The sequence below is a fragment of the Parambassis ranga genome, chromosome 2 (assembly GCF_900634625.1).
Source record: "Parambassis ranga chromosome 2, fParRan2.1, whole genome shotgun sequence".
Classification (NCBI taxonomy): Eukaryota; Metazoa; Chordata; class Actinopteri; family Ambassidae; genus Parambassis; species Parambassis ranga.
The window spans coordinates 19,854,403-19,876,797 of record NC_041023.1 but is presented as its reverse complement, the minus strand read 5'-3'; the positions used below and the strand labels follow the sequence as shown (position 1 = coordinate 19,876,797).

Here is a 22,395-nt window from a genome sequence, read left to right as displayed (position 1 = left end):
GTCATTTGCATGCACGCGTATCTGCACATTTTCCCCTCAAGAGCCTGGCTAAACAAATGATATCACTCTTTCAGACTTTCAGAGGCTGCCATTGGATAAACGAGTGTCTCAGGCCCTCAACGGAGACCTGTACTTTTCCAACGTTCTCCCAGAAGACACCAGGAGTGACTACATTTGCTACGCTCGCTTCCCTTACACACAGACCATCCAGCAGAAGCAGCCCATTTCGGTCACGGTGCTGGACAGTAAGTCAAGACTCAGGTTGAAATAATGTTTTGTATTATACAAACACTTGTTTACATTTGTAAATGCACTTCTGTGTCCTCTTTTCATAAAGGGCTTCTAGCAGTAATTGATTTTACAATGGTGATGTAACTGTAGGTAAAAACACATCTAAAAAGCCACTGTAAAGTAAATCATTGCCTGTTTATATCCTAGTTTTGCATGCTTATGATTTTGTGTTATATTACAGTGGAAACAATGAATGAGACTCTGGCTGCTTTATACAATGTCACTGATTTCTATAGTGGTGAGTGCTGCTAGTTTACCCCCCTTCTTCAGTGTGAAACCCAGCCCCTGTTTTACTCCCTGACATAACAACATCACTCTGGTCACCCTGGTCCCCTTGTCTGTAATCATATTAACACAAATACACACAAGCACATACACACACACACACATGCATACACACTCCCAGTCCACCCTCTGAAGCAAAGATTATTTTCTGGCTACCTCTGAGGAACTTCTAAAGGATGTATGTGTGCAGCTTGAGGGGTTGTTCTCTGCATAGAGCCCCTATGTTGCCATAGCAACATGCAGACGGCTATCTCTCTCTCTCTCTCTCTCTCTCTCTGGGAGATCCTCCTCTTGCTCCCTGTGATACTCTCTTCATAGCATATGTGAAAAACCAACAGGCTCATCCCTCACTCATTTCCATCCCTTTTACCTACAAATCACTTGAATGTACCTGATGAACTTACAGTTTAGATGTTTTTTTTGCACTGATTTGATGCCCTTATGTTTTCAGACAGCCCAGAAGGAGAACGCCAGCCTGGTTTTATGATGCCTCTTGGCAAAACCAGCACCAAGATGGTTCTGACAGGGGAAACTCTGGAGCTTGAATGCATCGCTGAGGGCTTGTAAGTTGGCAGACGCTGCAACCATGTGTTTCAGCTTCAAGCATCACAGCAAGGTTCTGAAACTCTGTTCTCTGTTAGGCCGACCCCAGACATCTCCTGGGTGAAGGAGGACGGTGAGCTGCCGAGCAGCAGGCTGAGCTATGTGAATTTTAAGAAAACATTGAAGATCTCTGATGTGACTGAAGATGACGGCGGAGACTACCGCTGCACGGCTTCAAACAGCCTGGGCTCTGCACACCACATCATTAAAGTCACTGTCAAAGGTATGACAGTCATTCACTGGTGTTTTTTTATTTGACTGGGGGAGGAAACGTATTTACTTCTTCATTGTCCCTCAGCGGCTCCTTTCTGGGTCAGCGCTCCCAGGAACCTGATCCTCGCTCCGAATGAGACCGGCATCTTGACTTGTCGCGTCAGTGGAGATCCAAAACCGAAAATTAGCTGGTTTGTCAATGGAGTTCCCATAGAGAGTAAGTAAACTGAGACCTTCCTATACAGCAATGTCTCCATCTAATGCACACAAAAAGGTGAAGTACTAACTGAGCAGCCGTTGCTACTCTGTTCTGTGCCAGACGCTCCTGAGGACCACACTCGCAAAGTGGAGGGCGACACTGTGATTCTTAGTAACGTGCAGTCAGGATCCAGCGCCGTGTATCAGTGTAATGCATCCAACCAGTTTGGCTACCTGATGGCTAACGCTTTCGTCAGCGTCCTTGGTGAGTTACGGCATATTTAAGCGAGCATGAAGGCTGCCCAAACTGTAACAAGGAAGTGATTCAGTGGTTTATTCTCCAACAGCTGAACCACCAAGGGTGCTGACTCCACCCAACAGAGTGTATCAGGTCATCACCAACAACCCTGCACTGCTTCACTGCTCCTCTTTTGGCTCACCTATACCAACCATCACATGGTAAGAGTGATCAGATCAGTACTTCTTCTCAACTGTAAATGCACAAAACTACAGCCATGTTTCTGCCGCAGGTTCAAAGACAGCCAGATCAGCATTAAGAATGGAGATGCCTATGTGATCCATGAGAACGGTACTCTGGAGATCAACGTGGCCCAGCCGTTAAATAGCGGAAAGTACACCTGCATTGCTTCCAATAACCTGGGGATCAAAGAGAACCATGTCTTCCTGGAGGTTAAAGGTCAGCATGATCTAATCACAGCTGAGATGAAGCGGCTCTCGAGCTGTTTTATTTCAACAGCATCAACTTATTTCTGTCCTCCAGAGCCAACCCGTATCATGAAGCAGCCAGAGTACAAGGTGGTGCAGAGAGGAATGAGTGCCGTGTTCGAGTGTAAGGTGAAACACGACGCTTCCCTCATCCCCACCATGACGTGGCTTAAAGACAAAGGAGAGCTGCCAGATGATGAGCGGTACAGTAAACAGGCTTTGAGGTTATGCTTATAAAAATTTCCACTTACATTACTGTGTGATTATTCAGGTTCGTGGTGGACACGGACAGTCTGACCATCAAGGACGTGACAGATGAGGATGAGGGTACGTACACCTGCATCATGAACACCACCCTGGATCAGGACTCGGCCAGTGCCATGCTGACTGTCGTCGGTATGTTCACAGTTTTCAACTTTGAGTGAAAGAAACAAATGATCTGATAAATACTTTTCATCAGTCCTCTCTGCTGTCCTGCTGATTTTCTGGTCTTTTGAATACACCTGTTACCCACGCTGTGATTTTTCCGCTCTTGTGCTTCTGACATCTAACCCTCTTCTTGCACTTTACTCTTGCTTCTTGCTGTCAGAGGCAACTCCTACTCCTGCAATTGTTTACGGTAAAAACAACAATGTGGCATATTGTATCTTTCCCTCTCTTCACTCAGTCATTTCTTTTGTTGTAGTAAATCTGTTTCCATTTAGTCTAAACATTTATTTTAGGTGGATTTATATTTATTTTACATTACATATTGTGTGTGAGTTGTGTGTTTGTATTATACACAAATCTGCATGTCCTGCACACATACAGGTATTTTCACTAGACTTTCATTAGACCTCAACAGATTCCTGGGTGTTATTAAATGTATGTTAAAATGAATATGTCTACTCTTCGTGTTTGCAGAGAAACCGGATCCTCCCACTGACCTGGAACTCACTGACCAGACAGAGAGGAGTGTTCAGCTCACTTGGACCCCGGGAGACGAACACAACAGTCCTACACAGAGTATGAAATGCTCAGTGTTTTTTTTGCTACTTGTTGGTTTGAATGTGTTAAGCAAAATAACACAACATACTCTTTGGATTGTGCCATGAGAAACTGATTGAGACTCTTTTTTTTCTGTCTTTCCCAGCATTTTTGATCCAGTACCAGGATCTGCTCCACCAGCAGGGAGTTTGGAATAACCTGACAGAGGTTGTCGGTACCAGCACCACAACTAAGTTACACCTCTCTCCGTATGTCTATTACTCTTTCAGAGTGCTGGCTCTGAATCACGTGGGGTACAGTGACCCCAGCCAGCCCTCAAACCAATACAGGACCAACCCTGCAGGTAATAAATGGGACCAGATAAGAAATGTGTGTTTTAAAAAGCTGAAAGGCTAAGCTGTTATGCTTTGTTTTTTTCACAGCTCCTGATGTGAATCCATCAAATGTTCAGGGAGTAGGAGAGCAGCCTGGCAACCTGGTCATCTCCTGGACTGTAAGATTTACTTTGAGCTCTGGTTGATGTGTGAGTGTTTGTTTTGCAAACTGATCAAAGTGACTGTGTGTGCAGCCTTTGACGGGATTCCAGTCCAATGGGCCCGGTCTGGAGTACAAAGTGCAGTGGAGGCAGAAGAACACGGAGGAGCAGTGGTCATCAAAGAACGTAGCCAATGTTTCTCAGTTTCTTGTGAAGGGAACTTCGACCTACACTCCCTATGAAATTAAAGTCCAGGCCCTGAATGATTACGGTGCTGGGCCTGAACCTGAAGTGGTGATCGGATACTCAGGAGAAGACGGTGAGTAAAATTCAGCTGTGTTCACTGACACTGACTTTCAGAAGCAGCCCTCCTAAACATCACAATCATGCTGCCAGAGAGCCTGAAGTTCATGAACATTCAAGAACCAATATATTGATTTTTGAATTGACATTTGCATTTTTACCTTGAGAAGATTACTCCAATAATTATTCAACTATATTTCCTGCACATGTTTTCAGGGTTGTAAATCCTCCCCCCTTTGCAAAACTAGTCATAGTGCCAATTAACCTGATTAGCTGTGAGGTGTTGTCGCAGGTGTTTTTTGTTTTGCTGAAAAACATTTCATGTGCTGTCCTTGTTTTATTTTAAATTTTTTACACAGTGGAAACAGGATTGTCTTTATAATTTTACAGGATTGTTCTGTCAGTGATCCTCACCTGTCAAACTGGACTGATTAACATTATGGTGTGTGTCTGTGTGTGTGTGTTTTGCAGTGCCTATGTCTGCCCCTGATAGTGTTCAGATTATGGTTCATAACAGCACTCTTGCAGAGGTGCACTGGGATCCCGTGTCTTTCCCCTCAATCAGAGGAAAACTGCAAGGATACAAGGTCAGCACCGCCACTGCAATAAACACAAATTCCACAATTATTTTGTTAGTGTTTGAAGACCAGGCTCCTTAGAGGTTGACTGTTTATGTGTGCACCTCTTGTTGAATAATGAGTCGGCCATTTTGGTGCATATGTGTCTAAAGTCTGTGCTTTTATTCGCTCTGTAAGGCTGTGGTTGTTTTGCTTTGGTTATCTGTAAATATTCATTTCACCTAATCTCATCATAAAAAGCAAAACTTTCTGTTGGCATTCCTATATGTATGTAATGTGGGTCACATATAGTAAAAATGACCTCCAACAGTAATAGTGGAAGCACCCAACTGGAGAAAAAAACATGACCATTGAGCATGTGTTCAAGACCAAGCTGTAAGTGAGAAATTTAAAGTCTGGTGTGTGTCCCCAAGGTGTACTACCTTCGCGAGCGTGGCTTACAGGAGGCCGAAGGGGAGGCTGAGCAGCCGGAGCAGGTTTTAATCTTTAGTGGGAACCGCAGCGAGGGACGCCTGCCAGGCCTGCAGCCCTACAGCATCTACAAGCTGTTCGTCACAGTGCTCAATAACAAAGGAGAAGGACCTCGCAGCCCCAGCAAGACATTTGAGACTCCTGAGGGAGGTGTGTGAGAGCAAATCTCCTCTAACAATAAAACATCACATAATGCATTGATTGATTAATTAACAGACCCTGACCCTTTTGTTCTCAGTCCCTGGGCTCCCTTCTTTCCTAAATGTGATCAACCCCGCTTTGGACTCACTCACTCTGGAATGGGGCCCGCCAGTGAGTCACAACGGCCGCCTCACTGGATACACGCTCAAATATCAACCAGGTAGCAGAAAACTGTTGGACACACCTTCAGCAATCCTGCAGCATTCCTAACTTCAACTCTTTATCTGTGTTATCAGTCAACAACACCAGTGAACTGGGACCAGTCAAAGTCATGAACTTTCAAGCCAATGAGACCACCATCACCCTGGGCAACCTGAACTCCAGCATGCTCTACAAGTTCTACTTAAGCGCCAGGACAATCAAGGGTTCTGGCCCCATCATCACAGAGGAGGCCTTCACAGCCATGGACACAAGTAAGCATTTAGTGTGTGTAGCACAACAGGAAGGAAAAAGGTCAAAGTTGTACATCAGCAACCATAATAATGGTGACAGGAGGCTCCAGTGCATTCTTCACTCAACACCTTGCACCTCTTATTTCCCTTTCTCTTCTCCCTGAAGCTCATACTAAGCCCACCGTAGAGGCGGGCAAAGGTAACACGTTTGCCACTGGAAGTGTCTGCATGCTAGTTAGATCCTCAGAAAGTAAACAGGCCTGAGTGTAAAGATTTCCCTGCATGCTAGAGCCAGGGTTGGTCATTTTACCTGGTTTATTTTATACTTATTATATTCCTTGAAATAGTCTATACACCACAACAGCATAAAATAACATCTGGGCTCTAAAACTTGACACTGATTAGTTGGCATCCTCTACCTGTAACATGCTTTCCATCCTTGTAAACTTTTGATTCTCGCTGTGCACCAGCTACATGCTTGTGTGAAAAACAAAATGTGATAAAATGGTTGTAATGAGTGTAAGATTATTGCACAAACACAACACTGGTGACACTGGCAGGCATTGCTTGGGCATGTCTGTGTAGGAGCAGCGTGGCTTTGGAAGTAAAGCCTGGAGGTGATGCTACTGTCTTCTGTCTTGCTAGCTTTCCATAATAACCAACCCTGGCTGTAAGTTAGAAAGCTTCCTGCTTAAGTGTGACAGACTTCCAATGGCACCTGCAAGCAACCGTGCTTGCGTCCTATTCGGAAAGAATAGGCTACCTTTAAAATAATTTAAAAGTATGGAATGCATTAAAGTTAGCTGTGCTTGCTTCCTTTAATTTTCTTAAAATAAACACATTTTATTAGAATCCTCCTGCTTGGTGCATGAATGACTTTGTTCTGGCGCTAACACTTTAGCTGCTAATGCTAAAAACTGAATGAAAGTAGAAAATCAGTAGAAACAACTATGCATGCAGCAGTGTCCTTTTTTGTTATTTTTTGAAGATTGAAATGTTTTTAACTCTGCGTGTCAGCTATACTGTTCTGTGCATTTTCTGTCATGGTGTGTGTGTGTCTCACTCTTTTCCGTGTCCTTTCAGGCCCCACAGAGCCCCCTCACCCAACTTCCCCCATCACTCAGTCTCTGCATATCCCGTTTCACAAGGGTACAAGCGCTCCCCGTGTCCCTTACTCTACACTACCCCTCACCCTGAATATTTAAATATAATAAAGTCAGTGCAGGGCTGCAAAAAAAGTCTCAACAAGAGTTTTGAAGGTTTGCTCACCAGATTGGTGCTATAATGTAATATTAAAGAATGAAATGGGCATTTTTTGCAGCATCTAACTGATCTGTTTTCTTTGTTTGACACTTTTTCTGATCAGTTGAACACTTTTTTTTGCTAATTTACAGGCTTTATGGTTTATTCAGACTAAAAATCAGACCAAAATATAAAACAAATGACTTTATGCATACTGGCATATGAGATGTTGATGAAACACCTTTTTTTTGTCTCTCTTGTGTGCTCAGTGCCTCCTGTAGGCCCTGCGTTCGGCACAGTTAACACATCTGTATCAGAGGACGGTGCAGTGATCAGTTGGGAATACTTTGGACACCATAAGAATGTATATGTGGAATATATTGTAGAAAACAGTAAGGTTACATTTGTGTTTAATTTAAAAACATCAGTGCATACCCAGACTTTCTGTAATTAAACCCAAATCTGATCTTTCCATCCGTAACACCAATTTCCAGGTAAAGAGGACTGGAAAAAGGAGTTGGTAAACGGTTCGCACTCGCATATGATTAAAGGTTTAAAGCCGGGGACGTCCTATAGGGTGCGTGTGGTAGCTAGAGACGCAGCTGACCCGACGGTCCACAGCACAGACGAGGTGTTGGTTGCGGTACCAGGTGAGGCGGGCATGCCTCAGGATAGATGTTTTTGTATTTGTCAGCATTGTCTTCATCATCAGACGTACGGTGTTACATCAGACATGAGTAGTTAGTGTCCTAGTTAGAGTCCAAGCATGTCAAAAGCCGCCCTCAGTCGGATGCATGTGAGATCACCTCTAAAAGTTTCATTATTTTTCTTTTCTTTGTGTCATATTAACTCATTTTAAAATCCCATTTTCAGTGTTTACAGCCTCTTTTAATCTCAGCATGAACAGAACAGTTCCACCAGCCTAGATGTGAACTTCTAGTGACACCTATGCTGAATTTGTTCCTGTCTTTTTTCTTTGTGTCCAGCTGTACCTAGCCGGCAGGTAGACATCGCCACCCAGGGTTGGTTTATTGGACTCATGTGTGCCATTGCTCTTCTCATCTTGGTGCTCCTCATCGTGTGCTTCATCAAGAGAAACAAGGGTGGCAAGTATCCAGGTAAAATACTTGCTATCAGTTAAACGTATTGATGTAAAAGGGTGGAAGTGGAATCAATATGCTGTGTAATCGGCAGTGAAAGAGAAAGAAGATGCTCACCAAGACCCAGAGATCCAGCCCATGAAGGAGGATGATGGGACATTTGGAGAGTACAGGTGAGACATAAACATCTGGCTAAGTCCTGTATGAGAATTTCTTCCTCTTTTTTTAATCATTGTGTCCCAACTGTTTGTATGTAGAACATTTTACCAGGCTGCAGAGACACTCTCTCTACCAGACTCCATTACCAAACACTCCGTAGAGGCAAGGCAAAATCCCAACTACACCATGTTTATTTCTACAGTGACCAACTCACCAACACACTGGCCATGTCCTAGCTTTCTATAATGCAAAATATGTCACACATTTTTAACAAGTACTTTCATCTCTGGCAAATTTAATTGTGTACTAACTAAACTAGAAACAAATTAAAGATTAGTCTATTTACACCCAGGTGTAAAGATGCGAATAGCATCTGCCAAATAATTATTTGTAGCTTTTTCATTGCTTTCACCTCTTCTATGCTACCAAAGTTGACCCAAATAGAAATGAAGAAGTGTGTCTACTACATCTGGGTGAGAATAGTCCCATGGCTGCTATTTACATGGAGAAGGATAGAGTTAACATCACATACCCTACTCTACCACTGGTTTCAATTAAAGATGACCCACATACATGTCGAAGCTTTTTTGCTGGGTGAAAATAGCATCATTAGCTGCAGACACCTGGTTGTATGTCTCAACCCAGGTGCAAAAAGACACAATGCTGCAAAATAGCGACAATGGTTACTTCTCAAATCCGGGTGCAATCTGCATTTCTGGAAACTGGCACTGAGGTGAGAATAGCATGTGCCAAAAGAAAGTACCAATAGCTTTTTTTAAATGTCAAGCAAGGATTAAACTCAGCCCAAAGCGAATGGGGGAGAAAATGTGTTTGTTCATACCTGGGTGAGAGTAGCAAGAGCTGTCAAGTGGCCACTTTGGTTAAAATCAACATCTTAATGCTTAATGAGAATAACTTTGTGGGCTTATACCTCTTGTTGCTTGTCTCAGCCCAGGTGTAAATAGTGAAAGCAGCTATTCCACTACAGGTATAAATATTAGCTTTAAAATCCCATGTGTGGGTATAGAGGGCTACGTGTGAATAGCATAGCGATACTTGTAGCTTTTTCGTAGCTTTCACCTTCTCTAGAAATGTCAAAGACTGCCAGTAGAGGTGTCAAAATTAGATTTGTTTTTCAGCTTTTAATGTCATTGTGCTTTTCCACATGCATGCTCCATGTTGTCTTAACAAAGAATAATAAGCACATCCAAAAGTAGCTCATGAATTGCCTTTCATGTGTCCTTCCATTTTTATCTTCCTGTTTTGGGGGGATTTTTAGGTCGATGGAGAGGTAAGACGAGATGCGGCAAAACCAGCATGCAAATCACGCAACTTGTTCTTTGAACTGTGAAAATGAAGGCACATCTGGTTTACTATTTCATCATACTCATCGACATAGTCCAGATTGTAACTGCAGTTACAGTTTAGAATTATTTAACATTAATATTACTGCTTTACTGACTCTAGCTTCATAACTGTAATTTTTCATTTTATTAACTATTTTAATCAAGCTTGAGTAGTTCTGATTAGAAAAGAGTATTTTTAGTCATATGGAGCATAGAAAGATGATTTTTGGAAGAATCGTTGCATTTTTGATGACTGCATGTCAACAGAAAGCATATGATCTGAAATCTGATGCAGGTACATTGACTGAACAGCACGCATTTGCAGAATCCTCTTCAGCATTGCACCCAGGCTTAAACCCCTGCAGCACTAACACTATTATTATACTGTATGTGTAGCAGAGCTGCTCCACTGTACAAATACAGCACTGAGAAGTATAATGCACCAGGCATTAAGAACCCTTCACTTCTCATGTGTTTATAGTGCACTTGAGAAAACAACCATGTACCATGACCATGGGTCTATTTGTGCAGTGGAAAAGCCAGGTTGCTTATGTAAAATGCTAATGCTTGAAGAGCCTGATGGAGTTTATGACACAGACTGCATGAATTTTTTCTCATTGACCTGCCCTCCAATGACATCCCTTTCTTCACCTTGTAGTGACACGGAGGACCACAAGCCACTGAAGGGCAGCCGGACGCCATCTAATGGTACGGTGCGCCGCGACGAGAGTGACGACAGCCTGGTGGACTACGGGGAGGGCGGGGACGGACAGTTCAATGAGGACGGCTCCTTCATCGGCCAGTACAGCGGCAAGAAGGAGAAAGACACACACGAAGGCAACGAGAGTTCAGAGGCCCCGTCGCCCGTCAATGCCATGAACTCATTCGTCTAACGAAAGGGGTTGCGGCCTGGCTGCGACAGGTTACCACTTCTTTCTTGTCACCCTGGCAAATGTGACCACGGAGACCGTCTCTGTGGTGGCAGTTGCCAAGGTGACAGTCTCTGTGTGGACACCTACTGTTACACCCGTGGTGGTGGCTGTCACCCTGGTGGCCGTGGCTACCTGTCACCAAGACTTCTGACACGTCCTCATCTCCTCCACGCCCGCCAGCCCCCAGTCACACTGTGACCTCCCAGTTAACACACTCAACAAGACTTAATTCACCCCCACCCCACCCCCTCCACCCATGACCATTGAAAGAAGGTGTGTAAGGAGGGATGTGATGAGGGAAGAAAGGAGAAAGCAATATGAGAAAGCAGAAGGAATGTACCAGAAAGGGTTTGACCACTCAGACTGAGCACGTGAGGCCAAGTGTGTGTGTGTTAATGCCATTCGATCGCACACTAAATATCCAAATATATACATACATACACACACACACATATATATATATATATATATATATATATATATATATACAGTGTTGGGAAGGATACTTCTACTTCTACTACTTTAAGAAAGTATTTAGTTACAGAATACAGATTACATGCCCTGAAATGTACACATAACATTGGATTACTTAAACATTAAATTACATTTTAAGTGATTGAATGTAGCGATCAGCCCCTGCTTACTACAAAGGACGCTATAAAACATTCAAGCTGACTGCATTCACATCAATGTTATTCTATTTAGAGAAACACAAACCGAATGTAATGATGTCAGAATAATATATTCTTTTAAACGATGCAACCAAAAGTCATTTTACACACAGAAACAATGCTTTACCGTGTATAATTCTACCTGACTGCAGGCGACATGTTTATCAGCCTCCATTTTGGATGGAGTTAGCTAGCAGCTAATGGCTAACTACTTCACTCATTCAAGTGACGCTAACAGTGTAGCTACCGGCATCATGATTGAGGAGCATTATAAGACGACATCTTCACTCTTCATCCTCATCCAGATGGGGTTCAGACTCTGAACCTCATCAGTGCGCCTGCACTGTCCTCTCTGTTGCCCGCTTAATGCAGCTTTCTGTCCAGTTTGCTGACATGGCCCCAAAAACTTTAGCTTTGATCAAAGATTTTGTATTGATGTAAGGTCTCTCACTCCAATGACTGTTCACGTCATACACATGAACATAACCACACAATGAGACAAACCATCAGGAGAAAGTCAGACATCTGCTCTAAACAAGATCTTTGCTGCAACAAAGACAAGGATTTTTATGTGACTTGTTTTATCCAGCAGAGTGAATAAACACATGAAAGCACCACAGTATAATCCACTGATTTCAACAATGTAACTGTATTCTAATTACTATCTCTTTAGACTGCAACGGAATACAGTTTCTCATATTTTGTCTCCCCCAATTCTAATTAGGGCCCGAGCACCGAATGGTGCAAGAGCCCTATTGAAACCCTTAGGATTATTATTAGGGCCCGAGCACCGAATGGTGCAAGAGCCCTATTGAAACCCTTAGGATTATTATTTTTTTTTTTTTTTTTCCCCCTCCAAGATCGCATTTTTGGAGGCCTTAACATGCCCAAAAACTCACCCAACTTGGTAGAAAAATTCATTAGCCCGAAAAATTTTGAAATTTGCTGACTTTTGAAATGCACATATAAAAATGGCTCTATAGCGCCCCCAACGCGTAGCCCCTCTGGCCGGTTTGACACAGGATTATGAAAATTGGCACACATATGTATCACCTCAAGACGCACAAAAAAGTCTCTTGGACCCCCCCTCCAAACCCAACAGGAAGTCCGCCATTTGAAGGTTTGTGGCCATTTTTGGCGATGTGTGACCCTGCTGCCAAACTTTTCACGCCTCGCATACTTCATCGAATTGAGCTGAAATTCGCCGTGTCCACTCAGGACACCATAGGGAATAGACGCATTCCAAAACTCTTACAAAAGTCTGACGGTGTGGCCGGGGCGTGGCCTCAAAGTTTGACCATTTCTGAGGACACAGAAAGTCTCTATAACTTCTTCGTTTTCTGTCCGATCTGTACGAAATGTCACATGTATGATCAGAGTCTGACCCTAAACACATCTATACAACAATATTGAGGCTTTGACAGAGCGCCACCTACTGGCTACACAAAATGGTGTGTTTTCATAGGTTTTTCTGCCTGCCCCTGTGGCCTGTTTTGAGTAGGGTCACGAAAATTGGCACACATGTTTATCACCCCAAGATGCACAAAAAAGTCTCTTGGACCCCCCCTCCAAACCCAACACGAAGTCCGCAATTTTGAAATTTCTGTTAATTTTTGGCGATTTGTGACCCTCCTACAAAACTTTTCACGCCTCGCATACTTCATCCAAATGAGCTAAAACTCACTGTGTCCACTCAGGACACCATAGGGAATAGACGCATTCCAAAACTCTTACAAAAGTATTACGGTGTGGCGGGGGCGTGGCCTCAAAGTTGACCATTCGCCATTACAAAGGAACTCACTGTATTTATTGCCCTAATGTGTAGCCCCGCTGGCCAGTTTGACACAGGATCATGAGAATTAGCACACATGTGTATCACCCCAAGACGCACAAAAAAGTCTCTTGGACCCCCCCTCCAAACCCAACAGGAAGTCCGCCATTTTGACTTTTGTGGCCATTTTTTGCCTATTTGTGACCCTGCTTCAAAACTTTTCATGGCTCACATACTTTTTGCAATTAAGCTGAAATTCATTGTGTCCACTCAGGACACCATAGGGAATAGACACATTCCAAAACTCTTTCAAAAGTATTACCGTGTGGCGGGGGAGTGGCCTCAAAGTTGACCATTCGCCATTACAAAGGAACTCGCTGTGTTTTATGCAGTACTACCCATATCGTCAGCCTAATAGCATATCTGCCTAACTCATTTTTTCAGGTTTTTGGAAAAGATGAAAAAACACATTTTTTCAGCATAGTTGTAGGAACTTTTTATTAATATGTTAATGGTAACTCCCACCAGATGTGTGAACAAGTTTGTAATAAAAAAATATAAACAATAACTATTGCATAACAAATAAAACTGACTTGTGCGAATCTTGCAGGAAACTCAACTTGACTTAGGCAGTTTTTCTTACATAGGTATATACAAATATAACCAAAGTTGTTCACCTCCTGAAACATACCCATGTTGTTTTATGTTCTTATATATATTCAAGTTATTTTATTTGGTTCTTTTAGTTGTTTTATTTTCTCAAACATAACTTTTTTTTACTTGCCTTAACATAACCAGGTCATTTTACTTAAATCTTAACCAGTATCGTTTTACAGGCCTAACATTAACGACGATGTGTCACTTGCCTAACCTTACCCATGTTGTTTTATTTGTTTTGATGAGGGAGGTTATCATAGTAGTCATGGACCATTCTCGGTAGTACCAGCTTCATTGCCTGCAAGTCCTGGAATTTCCTGAGAGTAATTGGCAATTGGGCAGGAAAGAGTTGGACCCAGGGGAAGGGTTCTTTGGGGATGATCAATCGCTGAGGCAGGTCCTCCCACTCTGACTCAAACTGTAATTTATACCGAATTGTACCATCAGCCAAGTACTGGAGAGCCCGAAGGTCATGCACTGTGGGGTCGCCAGGTTTTCTACCTGGCCGGATGTTTGTGACGTAGGCCCCAGATAACTTCATGAAGTTGTTGTGGTACAACTGGGTGACCTTGTATGGGGATGGGTTCAAACGGGCAGTCTCAAAGATGACAATGTAATCACGTGGAGTGTAAATGTCTGTCCTGATACGCCGTTCAATGCAGCTATGCATGGAGTCACACTCCATTTGTGTGTGCCCTGCAACCAGAAATTTTTGTTCAATGGTGATACCATGCTTCATGGCCAGATCAAGGTATGCATTTGCAATGGTACAACACCGATTCTGATAGCCGCAGCCATCACTCCAGATTATGACTTTTTCAATGTTTGGGTTGGCCTCTAAGACGGACTCAAAGTGTTTGAACTGCAAATGGGCAAAAACCTCACTGCTGAGGGAGCCCTCATGCTCCTCCCAGGGGTAACAATAGCCATCTTTGTTACCCAGGTTGAAGCAAGTAAAGTTGTGCATCTGTAATTTGGTTTTATAATACATTGTGCTCGCTTGTGTCTTGGGGCACAGAAGAACGCGCTGCAGGTCTATTGTCCACACTGAAAGTTTATCACTGGATTCGTGTTTATCCTTAGCTTTTTCACCCTGAGCTTCAGCCTTTAATTTCAAGTGAGCATTAAGGGTATCCTGATCTATATTTCCTGCCTTGGCACCAACACATACATCACACTGGTCTTTTCGTGGTATGAACACAGAGTATTTCATCTCACGGAACACTTGGCGGAAATACCCCTCACTCACGACCCGTGCTCCACTCTCACCAACAGCTTTACAGTATTCTTTGTACAGATCACAAATAACTGTTCCAGGCTCCAGGTACTTCATGTCCTGATAGGAGGGAACATGGCGACAGTAATGGGATGGAATGGTGGGCAGACAAGAGAGCCAATCTTTCAGGAAGGCCAGGTCAGCATCTGATATGGGTGCATGTGGACCTAACAAGTACAAAGAAAACATGGAAATTAGAATGGAGATACACTATAGACTTGCAAGGGAACTAACAGCTTGGCCATTCAACTATACCACTGCTAGATATAATAACAACTCCTCTGCCCCAGCAATTTAAAATCCAATTTACAAGGATATTCTTTATTTTGTGATTTACTTACCAGTCTTGTTGGTCTTGGGTTTGGGTGGATCTTTATTGGTGTTCTTGTTCAACCATGATCCAATGGTTCTGGGGGCGAGGCCAAGTGTTGAACAGAAAAGATTCTTACACACAGGTAGTTTACGTCCATCTGCCAGTTGCAAGTAGTATAATTGAGATTTTTTTCTCCTTGATGCAACACCAGCTTTGTTCTGCTTTATAGGCACCTGTAGGTAAAGGAAAGTAAAATAGCCAATCATTATACATTCAAATTAAAGGTGGCTGATGAGCTGAGGAAACAGCAGAGGTGATAAATATGCTGTAACTAATCACTTACATTTTCCACTAAAGTCTGGATATACAGCTTTCGTGTCTCCCAGGAGGGCATGGACCAGAATTTTTTGAAAAGATCCGTCCTCTCTTCACCACTAAGCAGTTCACAACTTCGCTTTGTCGACCTTAAGCAGTGCTGTGATGTGCAGGGTGGGCCCATGGTCTTTGACTCTCTCCTTTCCTTTTGCATTTTTGTAACTTTCCCCCTTAAGACGTTTCTCTTTGATTATCTGTCGCTTCCACATGTGTGACCTTGGACGCTTATGACGTTTAAGAGCAGGTCCTGTATCTTCAGGATCTTGTTCAGTCTCCTCTTCTGTTTCTTCCTCAATGTGTTGAGTTGAGTCTATATCACTTTCACTTCCTGACCAGTCTTCTGTCTTCGGTATATAGTCATTATCTAAGACAGCGTCATCATGTTCACTTTCTGACCATGAATCAGGAGCTGCTCCGGAGGCTTCAGCTGCCGCTTCTTCTTCAATTTGTTGGCCAGTGTCCATGTCACTTCCTGACCCATCTTCTTCCTCATGTCTAAAGTCTGTCTCTGAATTGATATCAAGTTGATTTCCTGACCCTGAAGCAGAAAATACAAATTTCAGTTGTGTTTTTTGTTTGCTGTAATACATAATAATATATAAAATAATATAATACTATAAAATGTATAAAACACCGAATGGCAATTTTAGTTGCATCAGGCGCATTTTGTTTGCTAAAATAAATGCTAAATATAAAACTATAAAACACTCAACAGCAGTATTAAATGTTTTAACAGTTTATATCTACTCAAATCAAGAATTTCCCTCTATTTATTGGTAGCATTATTTTAACATGCAGTGCATAGGACTTCTACCCTTTGCAGCCTTAGCTTTAAACTAACCTAGCTAATTTGCAGTCCTTATTCCTTTGTTGCAGAAATGCGATTAAAAGTTTAAACTCACAGCTCATAGGTACATTTAGTGTATACAAAGTTTGAGAAACATCACTTAGCTTACCTGATGAATCAAAGATGAGACTTAATGCTTCATTTATGCTCAGACGAGCCTTGTTCTTCATGGGGTCGGCCATTGTTGTTTACCGTCAAAATTGCTCAAGTCAATTTGAGATGACTTGGGCACCTTTTTATATGGCATCAAAAAATGCCCAAGTCAACCAGATGACTCAGGCAGATAGTGTTTTTGAATGTCACAAGCATTCTGATTGGCTGAGGGCATAGGCAATTATGCAGGGTGGTGCAGCAGTGTTAGGAGAGTAGAGTTAGGCCAATATCTCAATTTGGCCAAAAAATGAGTTAGGCAGATATGCTATTAGGCTGACGATATACTTTATGCAATGTGGACAAAGTCTTACAATACTGCCATGGAGCCGAGTCTAAACAGATATATATGCTAATAGGATGATACGGTCATAGCGCCACCTACTGGTAGCAGGAAAGTTTGGTTGTAAAGGTGTTCGTTGTATATCTGTGGAAATGAGAGGAGGAGAGCATAGGACAGGAGAGTATAGGAGACGAGAGCATGGGAGAGAAGACTGCGATGACCCCGCGGATCGCAAGGTGCGCGAGGGCCCGCAATGCTGCTTGCAGCTTTAATTTTTTTTTTTTTTTTTTTTTTTTTTTTTTTTTTTTTTTTTTTCCCCCTCCGAGATCGCATTTTTGGAGGCCTTAACATGCCCAAAAACTCACCAAACTTGGTAGAAAAATTCATTCGCCCGAAAAATTTTGAAATTTGCTGACTTTTGAAATGCACATATAAAAATGGCTCTATAGCGCCCCCAACGCGTAGCCCCTCTGGCCGGTTGGACACAGGATTATGAAAATTGGCACACATATGTATCACCTCAAGACGCACAAAAAAGTCTCTTGGACCCCCCCTCCAAACCCAACAGGAAGTCCGCCATTTGAAGGTTTGTGGCCATTTTTGGCGATGTGTCACCCTGCTGCCAAACTTTTCACGCCTCGCATACTTCAACGGATTGAGCTGAAATTCGCCGTGTCCACTCAGGACACCATAGGGAATAGACGCATTCCAAAACTCTTACAAAAGTCTGACGGTGTGGCCGGGGCGTGGCCTCAAAGTTTGACCATTTCTGAGGACACAGAAAGTCTCTATAACTTCTTCGTTTTCTGTCCGATCTGTACGAAATGTCACATGTATGATCAGAGTCTGACCCTAAACACATCTATACAACAATATTGAGGCTTTGACAGAGCGCCACCTACTGGCTACACAAAATGTTGTGTTTTCATAGGTTTTTCTGCCTGCCCCCCTGGCCTGTTTTGAGTAGGGGCATGAAAATTGGTACACATGTGTATCACCCCAAGATGCACAAAAAAGTCTCTTGGACCCCCCCTCCAAACCCAACAGGAAGTCCGCCATTTTGAAATTTCTGTTAATTTTTGGCGATTTGTGACCCTCCTACAAAACTTTTCATGCCTCGCATACTTCATCCAAATGAGCTAAAACTCACTGTGTCCACTCAGGACACCATAGGGAATAGACGCATTCAAAAACTCTTACAAAAGTCTGACGGTGTGGCGGGGGCGTGGCCTCAAAGTTGACCATTCGCCATTACAAAGGAACTCACTGTATTTATTGCCCTAACGCGTAGCCCCGCTGGCCAGTTTGACACAGGATCATGAAAATTTGCACACATGTGTATCACCCCAAGACGCACAAAAAAGTCTCTTGGACCCCGCCTCCAAACACAACAGGAAGTCCGCCATTTTGACTGTTGTGTCCATTTTTTGCCTATTTTTGACCCTGCTTCAAAACTTTTCACGCCTCACATACTTCATGCAATTGAGCTGAAATTCACTGTGTCTACTCAGGACACCATAGGGAATAGATGCATTCCAAAACTCTTTCAAAAGTATTACCGTGTGGCGGGGGAGTGGCCTCAAAGTTGACCGTTCGCCATTACAAAGGAACTCGCTGTGTTTTATGCAGTACTACCCATATACTTTATGCAATGTGGACAAAATCTTACAGTACTGCTATGGACCCGAGTCTGAACAGATATATATGCTAATAGGATGATACGGTCATAGCGCCACCTACTGGTAGCAGGAAAGTTTGGTTGTAAACATGTGTTCGTTGTATCTCTGTGGAAATAAGAGGAGAGCATAGGACAGGAGAGTATAGGAGGAGAGAGCATAGGAGAGAAGACTGCGATGACCCCGCGGATCGCAAGGTGCGCGAGGGCCCGCAATGCTGCTTGCAGCTTTAATTATGTAATGTTGTTACATGTAATCCAATACTCCCCAACACTATATATATATAATATGTATATATATATATATATATATATATATATATATATATATATATATATTTTTAGCAAAGTTCAGTATGTGACCCGCAGGCAGGCAAACATGCATCACATTCATATAAAACATCTGCATGAATATAATAAGTGTTCCACCACCCCGCGTGTCAGAGGTGACCTGCGTGTTGAATGGTGCACATCTGGCCTTCCGATGTTTGATTCAGTCAAAAAGTGATAGAAAAATATGGCAGCCGTGTCTTTGTGGACACCGCTGTGAAACGTGTGACTAAGTAGAATCTAGTATGTTTTTTTTCCTGTTTTGAGGCAAACGGACTGTTTGTACGTAGCCTATGTATTAGAGTAAGAAGAAAGCTATATTTCAGGTCTGTCCATTTGTTGTCACTGGCAACAAATGTGTTAAGTCACTCCTAATCACACCAGCCAGCCAAAACTCCTACACATTTTAGCCTCATGTTTTTTTTGATTGTTTTTTTTTGCTTGCGTTTTTCTGTCTCGGCCTCTTTCCTGACACCAAGTGGTTGCAGTTGATCCAGTGTCATTGTCAAGTGCTTCCAACCCGCTTCGTTTTAGGCGACTCTTAGAAGTATTTCCTCCTTCCTGCTGCACATGTGTCACATGTAGAGATTTAACTGAGAGTGCACTCTGTAGTTTCTGGATATTGACAGGATAAAGAGGCTCTCAGCATGGTTTCTAGTGCCTTTGTAGAGAACAGTGACCTGCGGCGATCTATAGCTACGTAGCATCACGTCCTTGCACATTACCCAACAGAGGGGGTGGCTATGATGGCTTTAACCCAAAATAATGAAGGCTGACTGTCAGCTTTTTCTCATCTGTTTTCTTTGTTAGGTCCAGAGAAGGCTCATGGGTTTATACTGTAAAGGCATATTAGGACCCCAAATATTTCCATAAATGGATGGACGATGGAACTAAGCGAGGGCGAAATGACTTGCTGCCATCTTGGAGCCATCATTGATATGACAGACATCAATGCAGCAGCTAACTGTCAATCACAGCTCCTGACTGTGATGTAACTTCCTTATTTTTTTTAGCCAAAAATATCTAATAGAATATATAATATTTGAACATAGGTCAGCATGACAAGAACTAATTAAAATGCTATAACTTATCTCTAGGCATGGAAGAAGCATCGTTTATGGCCAATACCACAGTCAGCCACCAGGGGGTAATCATCTCATTCATCTTTATATACAGTCTATGCTCCAAGTAGAGACAGTAAACGTGAATTTGACCTGTCAAAAAGGTTTGTTTTGGACTCACATACTACCATGAAGATTTCACACTTTCAACCACAAGATGGCGCAGGTTGAAGAATTAAGTTTTTCCTAGAGAGGACGTGCTGCTACGTATGGTATACATCACTCATCATGCTGGGACAGTGCAGTTTAAATGATGATTACACTACATGCATTATAAGACTGATGTTACTCTAACAACAGCTTTAAAAGCTCAAACATGCATTACATTTTTCAAGCTACAGGAATCAGCATTTAAGTCTCACTTCAGGGGTCCAGGGTTCCCACACAAGACAAACTGGGATTCTACAAATTTCAGTTAGTGGCATTAGGTGTGAGATTGTTATGATCGTTATGTTGACAATCATTGTTATCCAGCTACCATCAGCTCGTGGCCCACACCATCAAATGTGAACCTGCATTCATTTCAAACGCCCTCACTCGTTCAGCAGGAGGAGGAGCCGCGCTGCCCTGCAGCACTAAACTACTGCCAACCTACTCACCAGGAAACTGCCAATGGGGGAAACCAGACTCACTGTTACTGGTAGCAAATGATGAGGTCGGACAATTGATAGTGAATGTTGAAACAAGTGTATCCGTTTATGTGAATGAAAATATTGCTTGTTTCACTGCAAAAAAAGGTAAAACGCACTGGTGACTTTGGTTTATGCATTTAACCTTATATACATGTATGTTGTCTTGTTCCGAGCGCAGCACTCAGTAAATTTTATATTACTGTAAATGAATGAAGCTTGAATGTTTGGGTGCATGTGTGTGTGTGTGTGTGTGTGTGTGTGAGTGTGTGCAGCACATGCATGCTACTGCGTTACAGCATGTGTTGCTTTCTCCCCCCCCCCCCCACCCAGTCTGACGTGCTCCTTCGCTCAACAGGTGATACTTTTTATTTCACAGAACATTTCATGTCTGAGTTTATCATAACTTGCATCAAGTTTTTGCAATGTGTCAGCTTTTCCATGTGTAGATTTTTTTGTTGTATTTTGTAAATATAACAGCTGGATTTGTTGAGAGGTTGAAGGTGAGAGCTTGACCTCATACAGCCCCCGTTGCATTATGGGTAGGGGGGTTGGCAAAAAATCAAAAACATCGTGTGAGAATATTTAGTTTTTTTTTTTCTTTATTTGGTGTGATTTATTTTGTTTTAACTTGTCAGGAGAATTTGCTAGGTTATATATTAGCCTATCAGGTATCAAAGGAGATTATTGAACTTGTGACTGAGCTTTTGTGACACCTGTATTGTTTCTGTCTCGGGACAGTTCACACACATTTTCTGTATTTTTTATAAAAATGCACACGGTTAAAGAGGTCATTTAGGACAACATGGTGGTGACTGGATGGTCCTGAAGATAAAAAAATCTTTAAGTGTGTGCACTAAAAAACAACAAAATTAAACAAATCTGCAGACAGTTGGGATACATACATGGACTCGGCCCTTTGGGAGTGCGGATCCCCCTTATAGAAACAATGTTCTAGTGAACATTATACAGTATATGATATGATATAATTCTGGTTAATGTCGAAGCTACACGAGAAGCATGAAAGGCTGTCAAAGTGGTTTACTCTACGATATAATATTGCGAAATATTTTGTATTTTAAATGAAGTTTAAAAAGTGAAATAAATGTTGGTTTCAGGATTTCCAACTGTGGTTTTCTTTGTAAGTGGCTCCACCTAGTGGATGGTTGTTTATTTATTTATTTTTTAATTTTCCAGCTGAGAGATAAAACTCCAAAGGTTAATCCACACAATTTTTTAACATACATCTGCGATGTGTCACCTTTGTTTTATTCATCACAATGTTGTTTCTTCTCACACGTATAAAGTCAGTGAAAAAAGATTAATTAAATTACATTTAAATATTAAATTAGATTTACTTTACAGACTAATTAGTAGTAATTTTTTACAGTGTAATAACATTTTTTATTATTATTTTTGACTTTATTATCATTTATCCCATGACACTGTGTGTGTGCCATTAATAATAGATTAAGCTGAAGGTCATTTATGATGCACAGCACATGGTGGCGTGACCTATTTTATTTCACCTTAACATTCCTATTAAATTGTGTGTTCATGTGAATTCTGAAGTTATGTTCTTGTTCTCCAGCTCCAGAGCAGGTGTGTATAACAAACACTTCCTCATTTTCCATGATGACTTTTTGTCCTGTGTGTGATGCGCAGCAGCAGCAGCGACGCTCGCATCCCTCCCATACTTCCCTCTTCCCTGAAACCAATCGCAGCCTCATCCTCGTTGCCACCCCGACGCGTCACTCAGCCTGCTCCAACCAATAGAAAAGTTCCTTATGAACGG

The 22,395-nt window shown here is 42.3% G+C and overlaps 1 protein-coding gene across 2 annotated transcripts in view; it reads left to right on the top strand.

The window, feature by feature from the left end:
• The window catches only part of nrcama (neuronal cell adhesion molecule a), a 41,466-nt gene extending 30,559 nt beyond the window's left edge, over positions 1-10,907 (top strand). The window contains exons 7-30 of one of the 2 annotated variants that reach the window (XM_028399397.1): positions 75-245; positions 1,028-1,139; positions 1,218-1,402; positions 1,478-1,609; positions 1,712-1,855; positions 1,938-2,049; positions 2,121-2,287; positions 2,372-2,519; positions 2,588-2,712; positions 3,220-3,321; positions 3,449-3,646; positions 3,726-3,796; positions 3,872-4,097; positions 4,553-4,668; positions 5,073-5,280; positions 5,369-5,491; positions 5,568-5,759; positions 5,890-5,945; positions 6,818-6,872; positions 7,235-7,357; positions 7,460-7,615; positions 7,952-8,083; positions 8,160-8,238; positions 10,229-10,907. In XM_028399397.1, the coding sequence (XP_028255198.1) occupies positions 75-245; positions 1,028-1,139; positions 1,218-1,402; positions 1,478-1,609; positions 1,712-1,855; positions 1,938-2,049; positions 2,121-2,287; positions 2,372-2,519; positions 2,588-2,712; positions 3,220-3,321; positions 3,449-3,646; positions 3,726-3,796; positions 3,872-4,097; positions 4,553-4,668; positions 5,073-5,280; positions 5,369-5,491; positions 5,568-5,759; positions 5,890-5,945; positions 6,818-6,872; positions 7,235-7,357; positions 7,460-7,615; positions 7,952-8,083; positions 8,160-8,238; positions 10,229-10,463 (3,368 nt within the window). In that variant the 3' untranslated portion in view covers positions 10,464-10,907. The remainder of the gene's footprint in view (positions 1-74; positions 246-1,027; positions 1,140-1,217; positions 1,403-1,477; positions 1,610-1,711; positions 1,856-1,937; positions 2,050-2,120; positions 2,288-2,371; positions 2,520-2,587; positions 2,713-3,219; positions 3,322-3,448; positions 3,647-3,725; positions 3,797-3,871; positions 4,098-4,552; positions 4,669-5,072; positions 5,281-5,368; positions 5,492-5,567; positions 5,760-5,889; positions 5,946-6,817; positions 6,873-7,234; positions 7,358-7,459; positions 7,616-7,951; positions 8,084-8,159; positions 8,239-10,228) is intronic. The other variant, XM_028399396.1, reaches the window with a different exon arrangement.
• Positions 10,908-22,395: the final 11,488 nt, after the last annotated feature.